The 21,783-nt window shown below is 41.4% G+C and overlaps 1 protein-coding gene across 1 annotated transcript in view; it reads right to left on the bottom strand.

The window, feature by feature from the left end:
• The window catches only part of DBX2 (developing brain homeobox 2), a 28,957-nt gene extending 27,853 nt beyond the window's left edge, over positions 1-1,104 (bottom strand). Inside the window, exon 1 of the mRNA XM_050936351.1 lies at positions 807-1,104. Within this exon, the coding sequence (XP_050792308.1) occupies positions 807-1,104 (298 nt within the window). The remainder of the gene's footprint in view (positions 1-806) is intronic.
• Positions 1,105-21,783: the final 20,679 nt, after the last annotated feature.

The raw sequence follows: 21,783 nt of genomic DNA on the forward strand, positions 1-21,783 counted from the left end.
AATAGTTCTCAATTTTCACAGCATCAATCCTGATTTCCCCAGAGGTGTTTGAAAAAACTAAAAATACTAATAGAAGAAAAAATATTTAACATAACCTCACTGATATAGCCACTCTGGTTATAAGGCAGTCCTCTTTTGGGGGAAGCATATTTTTTATAAATTGCACTCGAATATCTATCACTCCCTCTCTATAATCCATATAGAAAGTAATTTGAGAGCAGAAACTAGAATTCCTTTTACTCAGGCAGTAGGACTCTGCCTAAAGAATACTATTTATTTACATATTTCTAAGGGAACAACGGGGGAAATTTACTGCAGTTGATGATTGATTTTCCAATCGGTGCAAAAAACGCTTTTTAAAATGCAGCTGCACTTCTCTGAACTGTATAACTGTATTTACCAGTACTTCGGACCTGGCCAACCACACTCCGCAAACGCTTCCAGCGAGGTGTTTGCCACACAAGTAAATCACCAGTCGTCCGCATTAGCAGCTAAATGGAAGACAAGGGCTGGGCAATTACACAGCCGGGCACAAGGGTCGGGGGCTTTAACTGAGCAATTTAAAACATTAAAGCAAAGCTTATTCTGTGCAGGGGGGAGGGGGCGATGAAATTGCGAAGCACCCTCGGGAACATCCCAGCCCCATGGGCTGCGGCAGAGCCAGGCTTTCAGCCTCTGGACCCGGCTGGAGTCGAGGGTGTCTCTAGCTGATGAGTGACTCCGCCCGCTGCCCAGCGAGCTCCCCGGGGAGGTTTGGCCGGGCTGTCAGCGGCCGGCCCCGGGCGGGGCGCGGGGAGCGCGCTCACCTGTGGCTGCAGGAGGGAAAATGCCGGTGGCTCTGTCCGGAGCCCGCGCTGGCGGCCCGCTGCTGGCCGCGGCGGAGGGGTGAGGCCGGGGACAAGCCCATCGGGCCGGGCCGGGCTCCCCCGCCGCCGGGCACAGCGTGAGCGGCCCGGGGAGGGGCTGGGCGGGGCCCGGCGGGGCCGCCCGCAGCAAGTTCTCGATCAGGAAACTTTTGCCCAGGTTGCCGGAGCCAGGCGGCGCCGGTAGGTCGAGCAGCGCCGAGGAGCCCGCGACGCCCCAGCCCAGGGCGGAGGGCAGCATCGCGGGGCCGCGCCTCGCCTGGCACCCGGGGCCCGATCCAGCCGCCGCGCGGCCCCGGCCCCTGGGCTGAGGAGCGGCGGTCGGGGGCAGGCATGGGCCGGGGGCCGCTCTGAGGAGGCGCAGAGGCGGGAAGGTGTGTCCGCGCGCAGCCGGCGTGTCAGGAGGGACGCGGCCCACAATAAAGGGCTGCCGGAGCCCCGGGGGGAGGGGAGCGAGGGGGCCCGTCCAGCCCCTCCACGGCCCTTCGCGCTGGGCGGGAGCGGGGCCGCTGGCACGAGCGCCCAGGACAAGCCCGGCCTTGCCCAGCCAAGGCGGAGCCGAGCGCGCCGGACTGCGGGGGCTTCCCCCGGGAGCTGAATTCCTGCCGCCCCTCCCCTGGGAGTGGCAGCAGCGATCCCGGCTTGGGGGAATTGCTCCCGCGGGGCAGGATGGCCAGCGACGTGTCAAAGTCCAGGCAACAACAATCGGGTTCCGAAAGTGGCTCAGACAAACCCATTATGGAGCAAAGGCTGGGGGAGCTAAAGGGCACGGGTCATACTCGCCCTAGCTCCCTGCCATTGCAAGCCTCTTTCTACAAGAAGATGGGAGGGAGAGGGGGGGTTACACTGTTTTATATCAAGACTCAGTAGATGTAATCACCTCCCCGCCTCAGCGTCTTAATATTTTAAAACCTGGCCAAAATCTTCACCTCACTTAATCCAGACAGAGTACCTCCAGAGCAACTACTCCTGGTGTCCACCTTTGTAGCTGAGATGGGCATCAGGCCCCTGTTGTTCCTATCATTATGGAAAGATGCCTCTGTTACCAGGTTAGAAACGGATGATCTGTAAGGAACAAAGAAGTGATCTTGCTTCAATCTCATGATCTCACAAACAGTTCTCTTCTGGGCATTTATATTTGCTTGCTACATCTAGTTTACTTTTTAAACATTTGTATCAATAAACCTAATAAAATCAAAGCTACATTATTAATACTCCTCAGCAATCTGAAGGTGCTTTCTGGGGTGATGAAAATATTTTGGTACAAGACTGAATTTGTCTGATTCTCATTGTTTGAGCTTATATAAAAGAAAACTTGGCAACAATTCTACAATAATTTCTTAGTTAAAAGACACAAAGAGAGCCAAAAAGCAATCTGTTCCCAAGATTAATAAAGTGGAATGAAGGGGGTCACCAAACTCATATGAACTCTTTTACTTTAAGCAGCAGCAAAATATCTCTCCTGTTACAGTCCATCCTTGTAAGCTCCTCCAGATAAGGACTGTCTTTTAATAGGTGTTTGAACAATAATTGGACCATGATGCCTGACTGGGGTCTCCAGGCATTACCACACCAAATAACAATAATCACCCCCATAGTGGACTCATCTATATCTTTAGGTAGATGAGAAGAAGGATGGCCTCATTGTTAAGGCATTAGCTTAGGACTCACAAGAAGTGTGTTCAATTTCTAGCTCTCTCAAGGGCTCTTTATGTGTCCTGAGGCACTTTGGGTGAGAGCCTGGCCCTACTGAAGTCAGGAGGGGGTTGCCATTGACTTCAACAGAACCTAACTTGATCCTATGTGGAGGGGAGGCTCTAGATGCTATTGTAATATAAATAATAGACAGACTTATTTTTATCATTTAAAAAAGCCTGGAGATAGGAGTCTTCCCAGGAGAGCATGTGATGTTGAGCAAGATAGGTAGCTAGCTGCCTTACCAACTAACCCTCATGAATCTGTCCACATTGAAAGATTTATCCTTGCCTTTCTTCCATAGTTCAAACTCCCATTAGGGGGCTGATACACAGAAAGTCTCTAAAAACCACACAAGTTAGCACTTGGGAAAATTCTTTTAGAAATCACCTAATATGTCTCTGAATGCTTTCCTAAAATATACTCATGAATAAAACATGACATCACCAGCAAATCAGGGAGTAGGCCTACCTCATCCAGTCCAAACGCAAGACTCAGCATCTTACCTATGCAGTTTTCTCCAATGTAATCCTCCAAGAGTTGTGGATAAAATGTCACCATCAAAAATCATAATTTGATAAACGTTAAATAATTTAAATGCTCTTTACACTCTGCCACATCTAGACCACAGATACACTGGCCTAACTCCCGTTTGGCATCTGTGATGGGAGCTTTCTGCCACCATACAACACTCCCCTTTGGCAGACTCAGGTTCTCAAATTGATGTGTCATTTGGTAGAGCCAAAAGTCGGGGGATAGATGAAAGAGAGAGACAATGGAAAGAGAGATGAGGTAATGGGGACTTTCTAAAATGTTCTTTGTGCCTAGAAACACTAATGCTACCCTGCCCGGACTCAGAGTTTTTAATGGATTATTTGCATTACATTTTATTACCCCTATATTTTCTCTTAACCATCAAGGATTCCTGATAGGGTATAGCACTGTCTCTCCTGCAGAAATATGTGTCTTCTTTCCTGCAAGAAAGTCTCACATATACCAGCCAAACCAGCAATACATATTTCCCATCAAATTGTATCAGAACATCTTGGTACTTATCATGGAGATTCTATCACAAAAAAATGCTTTCTACATATGCATTATAGTACAGTTGTTTATAACATGATCACATACTATTTCTCAATTAAAATATCATAGTGTTTCACTGTAGCCTCAAGAGTATTTGTATCCTCTTGCAGTACACTGCTCTGAGGGTACTGGACAAAGTCTGCAAGAGTAATTTTTAAAAAAACACAAATAATGCCATACTTAATGTATGTCTATACTACGAAGTTAGTCTGGGCTCTTCCTCAGGCATTGCCTCTAACCCCGCCTCCCAGGCACAAAAATCTCTCATCTGAGTTTGGCAGTGCTTTCAACACAAGGTACTTGGCATGGCTGCGCATATGGATTAGAGCTTTGGTTTCATTTTCAGTTGGGCTGTTAACACATGCTTTGCAATGAGGATGGGGCTAAGTCATTTAGTTGCTGATAGTCATCCAATGCCTTCACATAATTCCCCCCACATGCCTAGAAGGACAGAGAAATTGTCCCCACAATTCACTGGGAAAGAATCATAGGCTATGTCTACATTTACAGTGGCACATAGAGTACAAACACAGCATACCTAGCTAGCATGTACACAAATGGCCATGTAGATAATGAGGCACTGTTTAGGAGAGATATGCCAGAACCATAAAGTAGATACCCAACACAGCACACTATATGCCCAAGCCTCCCACGTCTACACAGCAATTTTTAGCAGTGTAGTCCCACTGCCTCCCTGCTTCCAGAGCCTTTCTGCGGTGCAATGAAAGGCTCTGGCAGTGGGGAGGCAGCAGGGAAAAGTTCTGGCAGTTCCCTGCTGTTGGAGCTTTTCCTCCCCACAGGAAGTTGCCGGAGTTCAGCATACTGCAGCACAAAGCGTCATGGGATTCCCAGATGTTCTAGCAACGTACATGGCAAAGTGTAGCAGCAATAAGGGCACAGTAACTCAGGTACAGTTATGCAGTTTGGCTGCTCACACCCAAACTAGACTAACCCAGATGCAGCTCACCCAGGCTAACTCTGCAGTGAAGAAGTACCTTACACAATATACTACAGATGAAGTATAATAGAGTGAACATAGCAGCATTAGCATAGGTTCTTGGCAGACCAGTGTCAAAGCTAAACTCCTGCACTTGAGGTATTTAGCATTTGGTCAGGAGTTTATCTTCATGCATCACTGCTGCGGAGTCTCCATCCAAAGATGTTGAGGAGCTCTGCCTCTGCGGAACCTAGGAACTCTTCACTTACCTGGATGCTTCAATGGCTCACTAAGCCCTCAGGATTGAAACTACACTCCTGTTACTGAAGACTTTAGATTTGGAAAGTAACTTACCTGCATGCTTCAATTCAGTACTCCTAACTCCGCAGAGCTGAAGCTAAAATGCTGCACAACAGTACAGGAAGTTTGCTCCAGAAGTGCTTAGAAAATTCTCAAGAGCTTATCCATACACAGGAGTGGATCCCATTTGCCAAAACTTTAGTTTCACTTGGACAGTTTGGAGTCATTCTGACAATGATATAGTCCACTGCACTGCTAAATTAATTGTGCCTTTGATGTAATTTAACAAGCTTAATGAAATATTATGCATGCCCAGTAGGGAATTATTAAATTTTCATGATTTGGTCAAATCAAAACCAATTACTCTGAAACAAGGATCCTGATAGAGAACTATGTCCCTACGAAATTGCAGCTTTCAAATCTCAACCATGTCAACTGTATAGCTATTCAAAAATCATAGCATCATTGGACTGGAAGGGACCTTGAGAGGTGATCTAGTCCAGTCCCCTGCACTCATGGCAGGACTAAGTATTATCTAGACCATTCCTGACCGGTATTTGTCTAACCTGCTCTTAAAAATCTGCAATGATGGAGAGTCCAAACCTCCCTAGGCAATTTATTCCAGTGCTTAATCACCTTGACAGTTAGGAAGTTTTTCCTAATGTCCAACCGAAACCTCACTTGCTGCAATAGGTTGCAACTGTTTATCTTATATAATACTATATTTTTTATTATATACATATATCTGGAATGATTTTGCTCAAACTTCTCCCAAAATGTACCATTAGTAAAATACCAAGCCTGAAAAATATCAGCATGAAAGGTGAGAATTTCAGGAAGTTATGAAAGAGTAAAAACAGGACTGGAAATCAGTATGGAGCCTTCCCTGTAATGGCACTTGCCACTATTATTTATTTATAACCTGTTAACAGGATTTTGTGAACAACTTTGAAAATGATTTTTTTTAATCTATTCTCAGGGTTTATTTCAGATATCTGCTTTGTGAGCCTCAGACTGGGCCTGCAGTACTGAAGGCTGGCTTGAGACCTTCCTGAAAATCAGGACCATAGAGTCAGTGACCTGACAACTGATCTACATGTGCGCTCAGAGGTGAAAAGTTAGCACAGCATGGGCTTCGGAGCTAGTAGAATACATACACAGGATCAGCATCAGGTTTGCACTACCTGAACTGAAGCCTGCTGCTATTGTTACCTGCACTAGCTGGATTCAAGTTAACTCAGGCTTTTGCTATGTAGACATACCCTAAGTCAGAATATGAAAACAAAGTGAATTCCAGCTTTCCATTAAGCAAAGGAGTCGTGGAGTGGCTACCCTGGCAGGCTAGATAACAAAGTAGCATCAGTCCCATTTTACAGCTGTTGAAAGGTGAGGTACAGGAAAATTAAACAGCTTGTCAGTGAGGTGTTGTTATGTAGTGGATTAGTCATGTGTTTAGTAATCATGGGACCTGAGTTCTAATACTGGTTCTAACACTGAGTTGCTGTATTATCTTTGGCAGGTCTCGGAGCCTGTTTCCCTAGCTGTAAAATGAGGATAATATTATTTATCTGTTTTATAGAGACATTGTCAGACCTACCCTGTTAATGTTTGTAAAGTGATATCTATATGCCCAAACTTTTATCCAGTTCAGTCAGTGGCAAATGTGAATATAATTCAAGAAGTCTGGGCTCTCAATGCTCTGTACTCATTCTTGTAGGCAATATAATTTCTAGAGAGTTGTTCTTGATTTATTCCCCTCTTCTTCCTTCCCTTCCTATTCTCTACCTGAATTTTACAGCCCTGATACGTTGAAATCTGTATAAGGTTTGCCAGGTTTGTCAAGCCCTTGAAAGGTTAGATTTAGCTGAAGCATTTCATATCACCCCTGGTAGCATACCCACTTTTGGATGAACAGAAAAAAACTGGACAGGAAATTCTACTGGGGATGGGAGCCTCCAAAAGTGTCAGATTCCACCTGAACAAATATACTTAACAGGAATTCCTACTGCAATTCCATGATAAGCTTTGTTGCTCTTAATTTCAATGATGAAATCAATTTCCTTCAAACTTGGCTTGTTCCTTAGATCTCAACAAATTGTAAACAACAAGAAAGAATCCAAGTTTGAAAAAAAATTGGTTCGCTGGTGATGTATTATATATGTACAACATTTCTTACTGAAACATGAAACAAGTTTATTGTGCGATTTTAACACACATGGAACTGTACCGACATGAATGTTGCTGAATCTTTTAAAAAGATGCACCTCTGGGCAGAAACTACATATGGAAAATTTCAGTCCAAAAGGATTTTACATCAGAATAATATGAGCAACTGAAAAGGAGGTTATATATGGAAATTGCATTCCAATTTTAACTATGTGGTAGCAAGATCTGCTAGTCCAACTATAACATAAAAAGCTCAGTAGACAGTATTTGAAACATACAGTGTGTTCCTGAAGATGAGTTACATTCCCGATAGTAACCGCATTTCATGTCAGCAGAGTCAAAAATAGGAACATTTATGTGACAGCCTTCAGTATAGCCTAATATACACCAGTATGAATTACTGCCAACGTAGAGGGGTGTTGTTTTTCCCACTAGTCTGCTGATGTTATAAGAAAACATTTCCTGAAGGTTTTCAGTGTCTCATGTATTTCAAGAAGCTAGAACTGTTTACCTTTTCACTCTGAGGAAAGTGAAGCTGTTGCAAGGGAGTTTGATTGTTTTAGTGAAGGTATTTTAGGTATTGGACTAATTGGATAAAGTACATGTAGCATTGTGCTTGTAGTCAGAGCAGGGCAATTTTCTAGAGGAATGTATCTTTTACTGTATTTTTAGCCATATATGAATTATTAAATATACATATAATAATCTGTGCCAGATTCAAATAGTGTAGAGGAGGTGTTAGAATCACCAATGTCTCCAGTCTCCATCTCCCACTAGGAGGCTCGTTCCCCTGCCTCTCTCCAGTGCTCTTGCTCATTCTATCTTCTTCCGGTTTCCAAGATGATCTATTTTATCACCACAGCTACAGTTTCCTGAGCTTTAGCCACACTCAAGGCTCAGTAGACAAGAGGGCTCTGTGGGCTATTGCACTGTTCACAAATACCTAGGACCCTCTTTGATTGGACCAAAGTATCCAGATCAATAGAGCAATGTAGACAATTTCTACTTACATTTTCTCAGCCTATGTTGCATGTCATCAGGCAAAATTCCCACTGAAGGAACTGAAAATTTGCCTGAGTAAGGATAATAGGATTGTTGCCAATAAAGGTAGATGTATAGAGTGGGACATGTAGGATTCCATATGTAACCCATGGATTTTTAATATGAAGAAAGTTCTCCACAAGTGCTTAACTTTTCGGAGGAAACTTGTTAGAAAAATTATATCTTGTGTTAAGTATATGCATGCTCCATACTTTATCTTCCCACTATAAGTCTTTTATGATTTGTATGCACATGGCTGCTTCTCAGAGCAGATAAACTCTTCACACTTTCTTTGAAACAGTCATGATGAATTTATTTTTTAAAACACCTTTAAATGTTGGAAATAATTGTTTCCCAAAATAGCAGAGAATCAAAGTCCGTCTGTGGTAAAAGGAGTAGAACATTAGCTTGCTTTATTTGACCTACTTAATTAATTTCTGTTAAATTTAGTAACATATGCTAGGGAGCTACTGTAGGTGGGTTACTGCATTAGCATTTTACCTTTAGAGATCCAGGTTAAAATTTTGATTAGGTTCCAAATGGCTATGGGTTTGGAGGTGGCGGGTGTTACTACTCGGGAAGAATAATGGAGAGTGGCAAAGGCAGATAACTCTTTATTTTTTGACTTCCAATTTGCCAAAGGAAACAAAACTTTGAGAGTCGGATCTCATCCCAGTCCTTAGCACCCAATGGTGCAATCCTTCCTCAGACAAAATTCTCACTGAAATCAGTGGGAGTTTACCCTGAGTAAAGAACTGCAGGATTGGGCCCTTAGTGAGAGTTTCTCTGTACCACAAAACTATCATACAATTCAGCATGTTGTATGATTACCTTTCCCAGCCCTGATGGAGATCTCTGTGGAGCTCAAAAGTTTCTCTCTTTCACCAACAGAAGTTGGTCCAATAATATATCGTACCTCACCCACCTTGTCTCTAATTTAGCATGTTGGCATTTTTTCTCTAGAGAAGTCCATTACCAGAATAGCAGGTGATGGTGGGCAAAGATCAGAGCAAACAGGACAGTGGGAGCTGAGATGGACAAAATGAACTATTTTCTCATTGTGAATTTTGCATGTGAAAGCTGAAGTCTGCCCAATTTTTTCATAATAATCTACTCGTTAGACCCAGCACAAGGGTGTTCTGTTACTGCCAGCGAAAAAACTGGGATACATTTTCAAAGTGAGTATAGTGCAATTGCTAAGGTAACATTAGTAACTGATCACTGTACCTGCACATCAGGGCCATCTTTTTGGTCCATGAGAAAATAGTGATTTTTTTCTCTGGCACATATGAAAGACTCAAACATATCTTATCTAGCTAGCTAGTTTATACCATGCTTGTCAAGGCATTTGAACACTATTAGAGTCAATGGGACTTCTCACGTAGAGTTCAGCTTTGCAAGACTGGGTCTTATAATTTCCCAAAGGAAATCTCATAATTTTGCATTCATAATTGTTTTGCTACATAGAGCAGTTTTTTTCCCCCTCACAAACCTGCTTTTCATTTTCATGCAAACAAGCAAAGGACTTGAGGCAGAGACTGCATATGTCTTGCAAGTACAAATATTTCATGAGCAGTGAAAAAAAATTATTGCAAAGTTCCGGTCACGACTGAGGCCTAACAGTAGAATAGGTTGGGGATCTTGCATAACACCTGCCACCTGTGCAAGGCTATTATTTCCATAAACACAGAACTGACCAGGTAACGCCTTTAAGATGATGACAGTTTTTCTGAAAATGAAGATCATAGGGATCAAATACAGCTTATCTAAGTTCATCCCATTAGTTTCAGTGGGACTAACCACTAGAGTAAAGAGAACAGGATTAGATGCTACTGAACAATCCTGAAAGGATGTTTTGCAATTCAACTCCCACTTTCTGGGCAAATCTGCAAATTTTTTCCAAACTCAATTTGTTTTATTTTGCACAAACAATTGTTTTAATGATATAATGCTCCATGTGGGGTTAGCTTCAGATATTTTCTGCACATGTTCAAAATATATTTAAAATTCCCTATTTTTCACAGTAAGAACTTTGGCATTAAACATGAGGGAAAACTTTTCAAAGCTAATTGCTCATTTATAGCTTATTTACAATTAAATAACACTATTTTTTGGATGTGCTTTACATTTAATTAACTTTAACTACCACAGAAACCCTGTTGCTTTGATTCAACTGTTTCTCTTGCACCTCATATTTGGCAGATAGTAGAAGGCAGTTATTGTCCTGCTTGCTACTAATATGAACGACAGAAAAAACATATTTACTTCTGCAAACCAATGTCTTACCAATAATATTTGTCTCAGTTGTCTCCAGACACCAAGATACCTGAATGTTTAAGCATTTATCTATACAAATACAGCCTTGTCTCAAGAGAACGTCTGCCAGGCAGGAACTGGCCTGTCAGCTTCATCCCATCAAAAATACTTTCAGTGCCATGAGCTGAAGGCAGGTTCCAATTGTTAAGACATTCTTGCCTGGACTGAATTTAAAGTCAGGCTCCTGTTGTTAACAGAAGTAGCTGGAAATGATTGTTCAGAAAGAGGCATTAAAATCATATGTCTAATAATTATTCTTTTGACTCCTTTGCCCTTCTGCTTTTTATTTTCATATCCACTGGAAACTGAGGGCAATGAATGCTGCATAAGGGCAACAAAAACTGCATAATAGTTCTTGTTTTGGTACATCCACTTAGTAGTGATTTATTAAGGGCTGCTGAATAAGCCTGATTAAAATGCATAAACAGTTCTGAACAGTAAACAACCATGTCTAAGGATGAAAAAATGGGACCCACATGCTGTGCATGGAAATTGCCCTTAACAACATGGCCTATTGTTGAACAGATAGGAAGCCAAAGGTTGCTTGTAATCAAATTTGAAGTTTCCCATCACTTATAAAAGCAACACTTCCTTATGTAAACGTTTCAATTTGTTGTTAAAAACTGCTTCCTGACTTAATCCTTACAGGAACCCAAGATTTCTTTTGCTGCTAGGTAGAAAGACAATTTCAGATACAAGAGCATTTAGATTTTAAAAAAGTAAAACAATGCACTAAGCACAAGCATTCCCCCAGAAATAAAATATAAAGATTTTAGATTTAGACTGAGGTAAACTGGGAAAATACTGAAGCAGCTCAAAATTATTCTCTTTTGAAACTCTCCTGCAGATAATGCAAGAATGCAAAATAATAGAGAGACGTATATCACAGTACAGCAGAACCTCAGTTACTTGGTGTAATGAATGGGAGACCATTGCAGATTATAAAAGTAAAACTAGTTAAATACGGGAGTTTGCAACGAAAGTGTTAAATCCGATATTCAATGGAACTAACAGGATTTTTTCCACTGACTTTAATGGTCTTTGGATCAGGCCCTGTGTGAACAAACATGACTTGTAAAAATCAAAAATACTTTATTAATTTATTTTTAAAAAGTAGTTCAGTTTTACTGATAATGCTTCAAAGCAATGAAGTCAAATCCCAACTACACTGTAAATCCTGTGATATGAAATCTTGGCCTCTTTGTCAACAATGGGAGTTCTGTCATGGACTTTAGAGGAACCAGGATTTCATCTATTGTGTTTCAGGGCCCAGTTACGACGTGTTGTCCCCTGATGTAGTTAACCCATGGTTTGGTCTTGCAAACCCTATTTTAATTTGGGTCCTAAACCTTGCTAAAAGTTGAAGGATGTATCATGATTCAGGAGCAGGGCTAGATATACTTCACTCTAATCTACACTACAGGACAGAACCAAGTTTTAATAATGTTGTAACTGGGGTCCTCCATATGCAGAATATTTCAATCTTTGCTGAAAGCGGGGTTAAGGGGAAACAATGTTGTGCTGAACCCAAACTTTGATTAAAAATTAAATTGTCCAGCATGAGTGAAATGTGGCGTGATGTTATTTTAACCTGTACATACATTAAGTACAATTGTCATTGAAAGAAAACATGGAATGAACTCCAATAAACAGTGTGCTCTGAGCTTGTCTGGATGAAAAAAAGCTGTTAAACTGGTATTTTCAAGATATCTGGCAAAACTCTGCAAACCAGTTCTACCAACAAAGCAGAATTGTGTCAAGATGAGAGGAAATCTCCTCATATAGCCTACGAGAATGTGCTTTAATTGTACAATATTAATCCAACCAGTTTGCCACCGTTTAGGGCATTTATTTTGGGTGGAGCATTTGGTGATTTACCGAACATGGCAGGGAGCTTTGAATAGCAGTATCCTCACCATATTGATCAGCACTGGCATCATCATTTGTCCACCATTATTCCATACTGGGACCTTTTCACTGTTTTTCCAGATCTAGAAATATGTTTTAACTGGACCAGATGACCATCTCCACGGTTGTGGTCTCAGCAGTATCCAAGATGTGAACCCCTATCATGTCAATTTCCACCCTCACATTATTTCTCCTACCTCATTCTCTCCTCTCTTTTTGCCTTCTGTCTAATAATAATCCTCATTAGGCAAGCAGGACAAATCTAACTTTAACACTTTGCCATGGTCAATTTGGCAAGTTAAAAATCATAGAAAAATAGGGCTAGAAGGGACCTTATGAGCTCATCTAGTCCAGACCCCTGTGCTGAAGCAGGACAAAGTAAACCTACCATATTCCCAGACAGGTGTTTGTCTAACCTGTTCTTTAATACCTCCAATGATGAGGATTCCACAATCTCCCTTAGTAACCTGTTTCAGAGCTTACCTACCTTTATAGTTGGAAAGCTTTTCCTAATGTCAAATCTTCATCTCTCTTGCTGCAGCCTGAACCTCTTACTTCTTTTTCTACCTTTAGTGGATAAAGAGAACAATTGATCACTGTTCTCTTTATAACGGCCCTTAACATATTTGAAGAGTATTTCAGGTCCCCCCCAGTCTTCTTTTCTCGAGACTAAGCAGGCTGAGTTTTTTTAACAGGTCAGGTTTTCTAAATCTTTTATCATATTTGTTGTCCTCCTCTGGACTCTTTCTTAGTGTGGTGCCCAAAACCGGACACAATATTCCAGCTGAGTCCTCACCAATGCTGAATATAATGGAACAATTACCTCCTATGCTTTATATATGTCACTCCTGTTAATACACCCCAGAATAATAGCCTTTTTTTGCAACTGCACCACATGATTGGCTCATATTCAATTTGGAATCCACTATAAACCACAGAGCCTTTTTTCTGTGCTGCTACCCAGAAAGTTACTTCCCATTTTGTATTTGTGCTTTGATTTTTCCTCCCTAAGTACAGAACTTTACACTTGTCTTTACTGAATTTCGTCTTGTTGATTTCAGACCAATTCTCCAATTTATCAAGATCATCTAAGACTGTTCTCCAAAGTGCTTGCAACTCTTCCCAATTTGGTGTCATCCACAAATTTTATAAGCATACTCTCCACTTCATTATCAAAGTCATTAATGAAAATATTGACTAGTACTGGATCCAGGACAGATCTCACTGGCTATGTCCTCCCGGTCTGACAGTGAACCACTGATAACTGCTCTTTGAATACAGTTTTTCAACCAGTCATGCATCTACCTGGTAGTAATTTCATCAACACAGTTCCTTAGTTTGCTTATGACAGTGTTATATGGGGCTGTATCAAAAGCCTTACTAAAATTAAGATATATCATGTCTTCTACTAAAATGATTGCCAAGCAAGTAGATCTTTGTAATAAGTTTTGTTTGCCACACCCTAGCCAAAGGAAAACAAGGGCAGCAGAGCCAAATATCTTCCTGAGCCAGAGAAGCAAACCCAGGGTCTAAGAGTGCCTAAATGGGTCATATGCTGTGCTTATTGGCTTCCAGTAATTGAAAGCCTCAGAGACTGAAGTTGCATGTTCCTGTCATTTGCTATTCATTTCTGCCTCCCTCTTTGTGTGCATTTATCTTGTTTAGTTTTAGGAAGAAACACCACTGGACTTAAAACAACAGAACCTGAGAGCTACCACCTATACCTGACTTTTTTCCCTCATTAGACATTTCATACCCTGTAAGAGACTTTCAACCAAGAATCTTTTCCTTAAAAGCCTTTTTGGGCTAGATTGTGACTTTAGGCACAAACTTAAGCAAGGGGTGGTGCATAAATTGTAGCACTCCAGGATTAGATCTGGGAGGCACTGTAATTACTGGTATATTGCAATCATGAGATGCAATTGCAATTCGAGTAGTCATACACAAGATTGCTTTCATCTAGCTTGGGTACTGGAGCAGTAACACCACAGTAGCTCATGCTTCAGCATGGGCTAGCCTGTCACTAATTACCCAGGCTTCCAAGTGGGCTTGTAAAGCCTAGGCTGAAGCACTTCCTGCTGCAGCTTCACTTCTCTGGGACCTAATAGATTAAAGGTAACTCAAGTATGTCCTATTCAAACTGCAATCTTGCCCTGTGATTGCGGCATAAACATACTCTCAGACACACCATTGATGTGTGCTACCCAGCACAATCCCTGTTTAACCTTGCTCCCAGAGAGTAGTAATTCATTGCTGGCCTATACCAGCTGTGAACTAGTTGCTCCCTGCATGTTGGCTCAGCTACTTTGGAAAGCAGATGGGATGGGAGGGGAAAAGGAGTAGCCAGGACTCCAACCCATTTCTACCACTCCCCACCTACTCCAGGGAAGAACTAAGTGAGCAAATAGCACCACTTCCTCCTGAGTGCCCAAACCTAAATTCTCAATAGCCTAAAGGTTCGTAATCCCTTTATGTGTGGGCAAGTAATCTGAGACCCTGTCTACATGGGGGGATGAATAGCTCAGTGGTTTGAGCATTGGTCTTCTAAATCCAGAATTGTGAGCTCAATCCTTGAGAGGGCTATTTAGGGATCTGGGACAAAAATATGCCTGGGAATTGGTTCTGCTTTGAGCAGTGGGTTGGACTGCATGATCTCCTAAGGTCCCTTCCAACTTGATCTTCTATGGTGCCTTAGTCCACAGTAGGTGGGGAGAAATTCTACTGCATATCAGTATGTTGTGCACTAACAAGGCTGTATGGACCCTGCTGGTGCACACTAAAAGCCCCATATGGGGCATTAACATAGCCCCTATCTATCTTTCTGTGTCATAATCACCACAATGTATACATTTAAGTTATATATAAAGAATATGAATGTACTTTCAGCCTAAATGAGCATTCGTGCTTTTCAGGTTCACCAGTCTAAATGAACACAGTTTCACAGCCTTTACTAAGGCAAAGGTGAAAGCTAAAGACCTCTCTCTGCCTTTTAACTTTGGGTGATAGCCATTTTGACATTTGAATACAAATAACTGGTTTGTTTAAAAAAAGTCTACAAAACTGGTTGGTTAATCAATATATTGCCTAAATGCTTGGCCCATCTTTTCGGTGACTATTGTTTGTCTTAAAACCTTGAAAACACTTTTCTGAGACAACTTTCTTTCAGTCAGGTTGTTGAGGTTGAACTCCTTGAATATTTTAAGGCTGATGAGATTTGTTATCCTGTACGGATGTAGAGGCTATATGGAATAGTATTGTGTTGTGGTGAAAGATTGGAGGGGAGAATTAATTTTTAAAAATGTGACAATGAATGTTTTGATATTTTGATTGAATGTGTGTTTATCTATTACTGTTTGTCAGTCTATCTGGTTTGTTCAAGCCTTGAACCTGCAGTTGACTGTTTTGTAGGAACTTATCAATTTAGTCAAAAATTTCAATGAAAAATCATCAGAATGTTTCATTTCAATAAGGTCAAAGCACTTCATTTTGACTTTATTTCAACTATTATATCATATTCAATTTGATAGAAACAAGTGCTTTGATAAGATCATTTCAATATTTGCAAAGGGTTCCAGAAATTTCATTTAACGGGACTTTTTGACTTTTTTTGTTCCAGGTTGAGATCAAAGAAAATTTCAAAATGTCAGAATTTCCCACAGAACAGAAATTCTGATTTTGATCAGCTCCATATGTATTTAGTTGTCTGGTTGTGCCATTCAGGCCTGCCTCAGAGGTATCATGTTAGCTTCTCTCCAGCTACTACATGGTATGGAGTTAAAGATCACCATTACAGTGACTTCCCTTTGACAGTTACAGGGTACAGATCATCCACTGCTGCAGCCTCATCTGTTTCCAAGTGGTCTGTTTTATTATTGTTTACTTTTAAACTTATCTTATTCTGGTTTGACTCATTTCCAGATTTTTTGTTGTTTGTTTTCTTCCCCAGCTGCCAAAGATGTATCTGTATTGGAGCATATTTTTACATATCTGCTCGGCAAACATTGATGTGAAGAAGTTATTCACTCTACCTGCAACATTCACCCTTTCTTCACAGGGGAACCTTAAGTTTCTCTCACCAGCTTCTTGCTCCTCATACAATGTACTTGTCTTTCCATTCATATCTTATGCAGTGACCTCTCTTTCTGACCTTATTAAAATCCTTTCTCCTCTTAAGTATTACATTCTAGCATGGATTTTAGTAGTTTTATAGCATTATGCCTTTTAGACCCATCTTATTTTTATTTGATCACTTGCTACATTTTTCTGGTTATATGTTGGTTCTATTCAATGTCCAGTGCTATGTGCAATAGTTGTTCTCCTTACAGTTAACCTTTGCGGCCCTTGCAGGCTGATATCTCTCTTAAAACGTATCTTAGTTTCCCTATTATTATTACTATTTAACATTTACATCTCGGTAACACCTACAGGGTAGCCAGGTCAGAGCCCCATTGTGCTAGGCACTGTACAGATAGCAGGGGCGGCTCCAGGCCCCAGCACGCCAAGCGTGTGCTTGGGGCGGCAAGCCGCAGGGGGCGCTCTACCAGCGCCACAAGGGCAGCTGGCAGGCTGCCCTTGGCGGCTTGCCTGCAGAGGGTCCGCTGGTTCCACGGCTTCGGTGGACATCCCGCAGGCAAGCCACGGAAGGCAGCCTGCCTGCCGTGCTTGGGGCAGCAGAATTCCTAGTGCCGTCCTTGACAGATAGAAAATGACAGTCCTTAGGAGTACTACTCGATAGATGCATTGTTCTAGATGTCCCACGGATGATATTTTAAAACATTTCTATTTCAAGAAATTAAACATGAAACAACATGTGAAGTTCTATAGGACGGCATGGACCTTCAAAACCTGGCAGTCAGGACCCCATCTTATTTGTACAATTTTATTCTTGTATATTGTAGCTATTGGCAATTTGCGTTAACTTTCAGACTTGTTTTTCGCACCTCCATTTTCACCATTCACTGCTCCAATATTTCTGAGGTGAAACTCTGGCCCCATTGAAGTTAATGTGAGTATTTGACATTGACTTCAATAGGGCCAGGATTTCACTTTGATATTCCCTTGCATTGCTTCACCTTGGTGAGCTCCTTTCCCATATATGATTTCTCTTGCTGACCCAGGAATAGATTGTGCCTTGCCCAAGTGTGCACAGGGAAAGGGCACAAGGACCCTCACCCAGGGGCAAGGGCTAAGCAAAATGACAATCGTGTTCAGGGAGTGCAAGGCCAGCACTGCTAGCCACAGGGGTCAACTTTGTCCTTTCCCAGGGGATGCTCAACCCCCACTCCACCCCAGGCCCTGCTCCCACTCCACCCTTTCCCCCAAGCCTGCACCTCTGCCCCGTTGCACCCCTCCGCTGAGTGTGCCGTGCCCTCACTCCTCACACTCCAGAGCCCCCTGCATGCTGCTAAACTGCTGATCCACGGTGGGTGGCAGCAGTGCACGGGGGGGCTGCTTGACGAGGCTGCTGGCGGGCAGGAGGCACTGAGAGGGATGGGGAGGCACTGATTGGGGGAGCTGCCTGTGGGTGCTGAGCACCCACTATTTTTTTACTGTGGGTGCTCCAGCCCCGGAGCACCCAGGGAGTCAGCGCCTATGCTGCTAGCTACTCCAAAGGAGCTGTAGAGTTGGCTAGCCTATGCAGAGAAAAGTATACTGCATCCCCTATAGGGTTTAGCAGCAGCTGCATTCTCTTTTTATGCTCAGGAATTCAGGGAGACTGCCACCCAGTGTTCCTGCTGAGCTAATACAGCTCCACTCCACACCCTACTCCGGGGCAGTGGTTAGAAGCCACAAGAGAATGAGAAGCAGGCCCTCACCAGAAACATGGATTAATCATTTTACCCAAAGTACAGTGCACTGAAAGTGTCCAAAAAGAGTAAACCACCCCTTCATGTTCAAGAATGCAAATAACTTCAAACACAGGACATTACAACCTACTAATGTTTTTATGCTAGGTTTTATCTAACAAGCCATCAAGTTGGATAATTTTACTATGAAAGGAACAACGACTTTTAGTGGATTCTGTTAGATTAACTATTTGGCTTTCAGTCTTTATTCAGCCTTGAAGAGGAACAGCAGCTGGAAGTACAATTTATAAAAATATTTGTTGACACTATACCTAAATGAACCAAGAGAAAGTCCCACGTTATTAAAGAGATAACTTGAGGGTGCTTCCTATTTACAGGGGAATAGCCACATCTCAGATTAAGTACATTCAAAGGTCAAGGATTTAATTAGCACAAGATACAGTTATTGCCAAATCAAGTAGGCACCCTCAAGTTATTATTATACTGAACTGTCTGCACTGTCCTTTCAGCCGCGTGTTCCTCTTAGCTACTATAAAACTGTACTTGGCTATTACCATGAGAATTCTCCATCTATGACACTAGAGGAGATTTGGCCAAGTCAACCTTTGGCTTCATCCTTACTCCACCACTCTATCTAAGAGTGGCCTTCTCAGTAACTTCTCTCTTACTCGTATTTGCCTTTTGAAGAAGCCCCCTCTCTCCCACTAAGTGCAATGCCTTTAAAAATTATATTTAATATCTGGAGTTAGATGGAAAGACAGGGTGAGAATTGGAAGCTGAGGTGGCCATGTTTGCATGAGCATATGAATAGGAAATCTGAGAGCTGCTGTGTACCAGAAGAGAGAATTGTAGGATTATGATATAGTTACTAAAAATTAACCTCGCAGTATTCTGGTTTATAATGGCTCCCAGCTGGATAGTGCACAGGAGTTTGTGTATCATACAGTTACTGAGGATAAATTATACAGTCATTATACAAATTGACTCCACTCCGTCAGTCAGAGAGCATGGGCCGAGAAATAAATGTCAATGTATAACTCAGCATACAATATCCCTCTTCTCTGGTTGATACATTTACACCTCAGTGTAATTGCAGGGATTTGACATTCCTCTAGCATATTCTGGGTCTAGTTTTTTCATTTGTCTATTTTGTATGATTACTCTGCTAATTGGGCCAAACGAATTCATAGTGCAATGCTAATGAAGTAAAAAAAAATAATTTCAATTGGACTAACAAAGCTATTTTTCTCTCAGGCCATATAGGTGTAATTCAATTTTTGATATGTGTTGTAGATCTATTAAACAGAATAACAAATGCTTGCCATATATTATATGTGTTGAGATAAAAAGGTGTGAAAACTACCCCATCTAGCTTTGATTTGTACATAAAATAAAACTTCCCTCATTTCGCTTTTCACTAGTGTGGGAAGTTAAAATGCAGTCCCATAAACATCCATGGCCATTTTTATTTTCTTAAATCACAGTCTTGCTGCATGAGTTTGACAAAAACCCTTACCCCCGGTAAATAAAGTTTTTATTAGGGGAGGATGCTTTCCGTTGAAATATTAAAGGCAAAATTATCTTTACATTTTCTTGCTTCCCACAAACACACAACACGTAATGCTTGATTGGTAAAAGTGAGACCACTTGGGTTTGCAAATTAGTTGTGACTGTGCTTCCTAGAGAGTGGCAATTCTGAAAATAATAGAGGCTCTGCAAGGGGCTGCCTCTACAGGGCAATGAGCTCAACCTTTCAAAGAAAATATTGCAATTGATTAAAAACCAGACCTTTCTTCAGTGCCTTAAATATCAAAGCACAATTCGAAATATACTTAGGGCAGTGGCTACACTGTTATGAGTTGAGTGCCAACCCTGCATGGGGCTGAGTGCCCTTAGCAGAGAGCACTCAGTACCTTAGAGATGGAGGCTTTTATAGTGAATGAAAACCAACAGTGACTTTTGCTGTATACTAAAAAATGACATACACTGAATGTATCAAAGATGTTGATATTTTAAAGAGACAGAGAAGATGGAACATGGACCAAGAAGGAAAACGCGTGTTTTATTAATGGTAGAACAGTTCTATATTCTCACCATATTCAGGGCCAGATTCTGGGGTCCTTACTCCCCTTTAGTAGTGATTGGCTCCTCAATAGTCCCATTGAAGTCAAGAGCAGTACAGTGCCATTGGAGGTGAGTAAACAACAGAACATAGCCCTTCCTCTATAAATGCTCTGTGGAAAAGTCTGTTAAAAATAGGCTCTGAATTATTGTTTAATTGCCTTTGGAACAAACACACACAGTTACCAAATCCCGCATTAACAAGTGGCAGCATAGCCCTGTCCTCAGCATGTCAGTTAATTTAAAATGTTGCTGTGAATGAAACTGGAATTTCAGGAAGCAAAGTTAAGGGATGCTGGTAAATGAATCTCTACCACAAAGGAAGAAATGCTGGATTACAAATGAGCACTCCCTTTAGTTATCTTGCTAAATTGGTGTGCAGGACTGGAAAAAGAGAACAATGAACACCTCCTGACACCAGGCTGTTTGTCTGGTGAGTATCCCTCAGTGCAAATGTTGGTACTGTGGGGGTATTTTTTGTGTTTCTATAAAGTCCTAATGAGCTCCTTGGGTGAGAGTGAAACCCTTTGCTTTTTCACACTGTGCTCAAGACCCATAAACTTCATGGGGTCAGGCCTAAAGAAAGGGTAATGGACCATGAGGTCCAGCTTAATAGACCCGATATTAACACAGCAGCAAGAATGTCACCAAATGCAAAGTTTAGGGCAGGCAATGAATGAAGTATTTGTTACACTTAAATAATATACAAAGATTATAACAGAGTAGTAGCACTACATCAATGTCATCACTGCAGGACTTTGAAAATACCCCATGTATGAAATAACTCTGCAATGCATCCTTCCATTATAACAACCAGAATCTATCTACACACATTAAATGATGAATTATATCAGTACGTGCTAAATGTCATATTTGACCAGTAACAACTCATTATTTTAAGACCTTGAAAAATCTCATATAGAAAACTTCTGTAATGTTCCAGAAACAAGTAATACAAAATTTGCATATGAGAAGAAAACCATTCTTTTGGAAAGAGATTCTAGTATTACTGAATCTGTTCATAAGAGCATTTTTGCAGGATTATAGAAAACAGAAGAATCAGATATGCTCACTTGGGCTCAATCCTGCAACTTTCTTGTATAAGATTCCCATTGACCTACGAGCTGATGCAACAACATGTGCTAAACTATGAACCAGTATGAGATCTGGGCCTTCTTGATTCAGATTTAACTAAGGTTACAATCTGAGCTGATAAAATAGTACTCTTTAATGAGATAAAATTGGCAGTCTTCATAACAAGGAGTGCTGCAGACATGGAGAGCAACATCACAGGTCACCAGCAGAACCACATTTGTAGACAAATAAGCCTTTTCTCAGCCCTCTCCCCCAATGTTGGTGTAGAGGAAGCTGCTTACCTGTTCTTCTGAAATTATACTACATTTCATTTTTTTAAAAATGAAGAAGTTTTCCCTAGTTTGGCTTGCTACAGAAATTTAAAAAGTAGCAAAAAGCAGTGTAGTCTCTGATGATCTACTAGTAAAACTTGCAAACATGGCAATAATTTTTCTTTTTCTTGTCTCAG

Source organism: Gopherus flavomarginatus, chromosome 1 (genome assembly GCF_025201925.1).
Source record: "Gopherus flavomarginatus isolate rGopFla2 chromosome 1, rGopFla2.mat.asm, whole genome shotgun sequence".
Lineage (NCBI taxonomy): Eukaryota > Metazoa > Chordata > Testudines > Testudinidae > Gopherus > Gopherus flavomarginatus.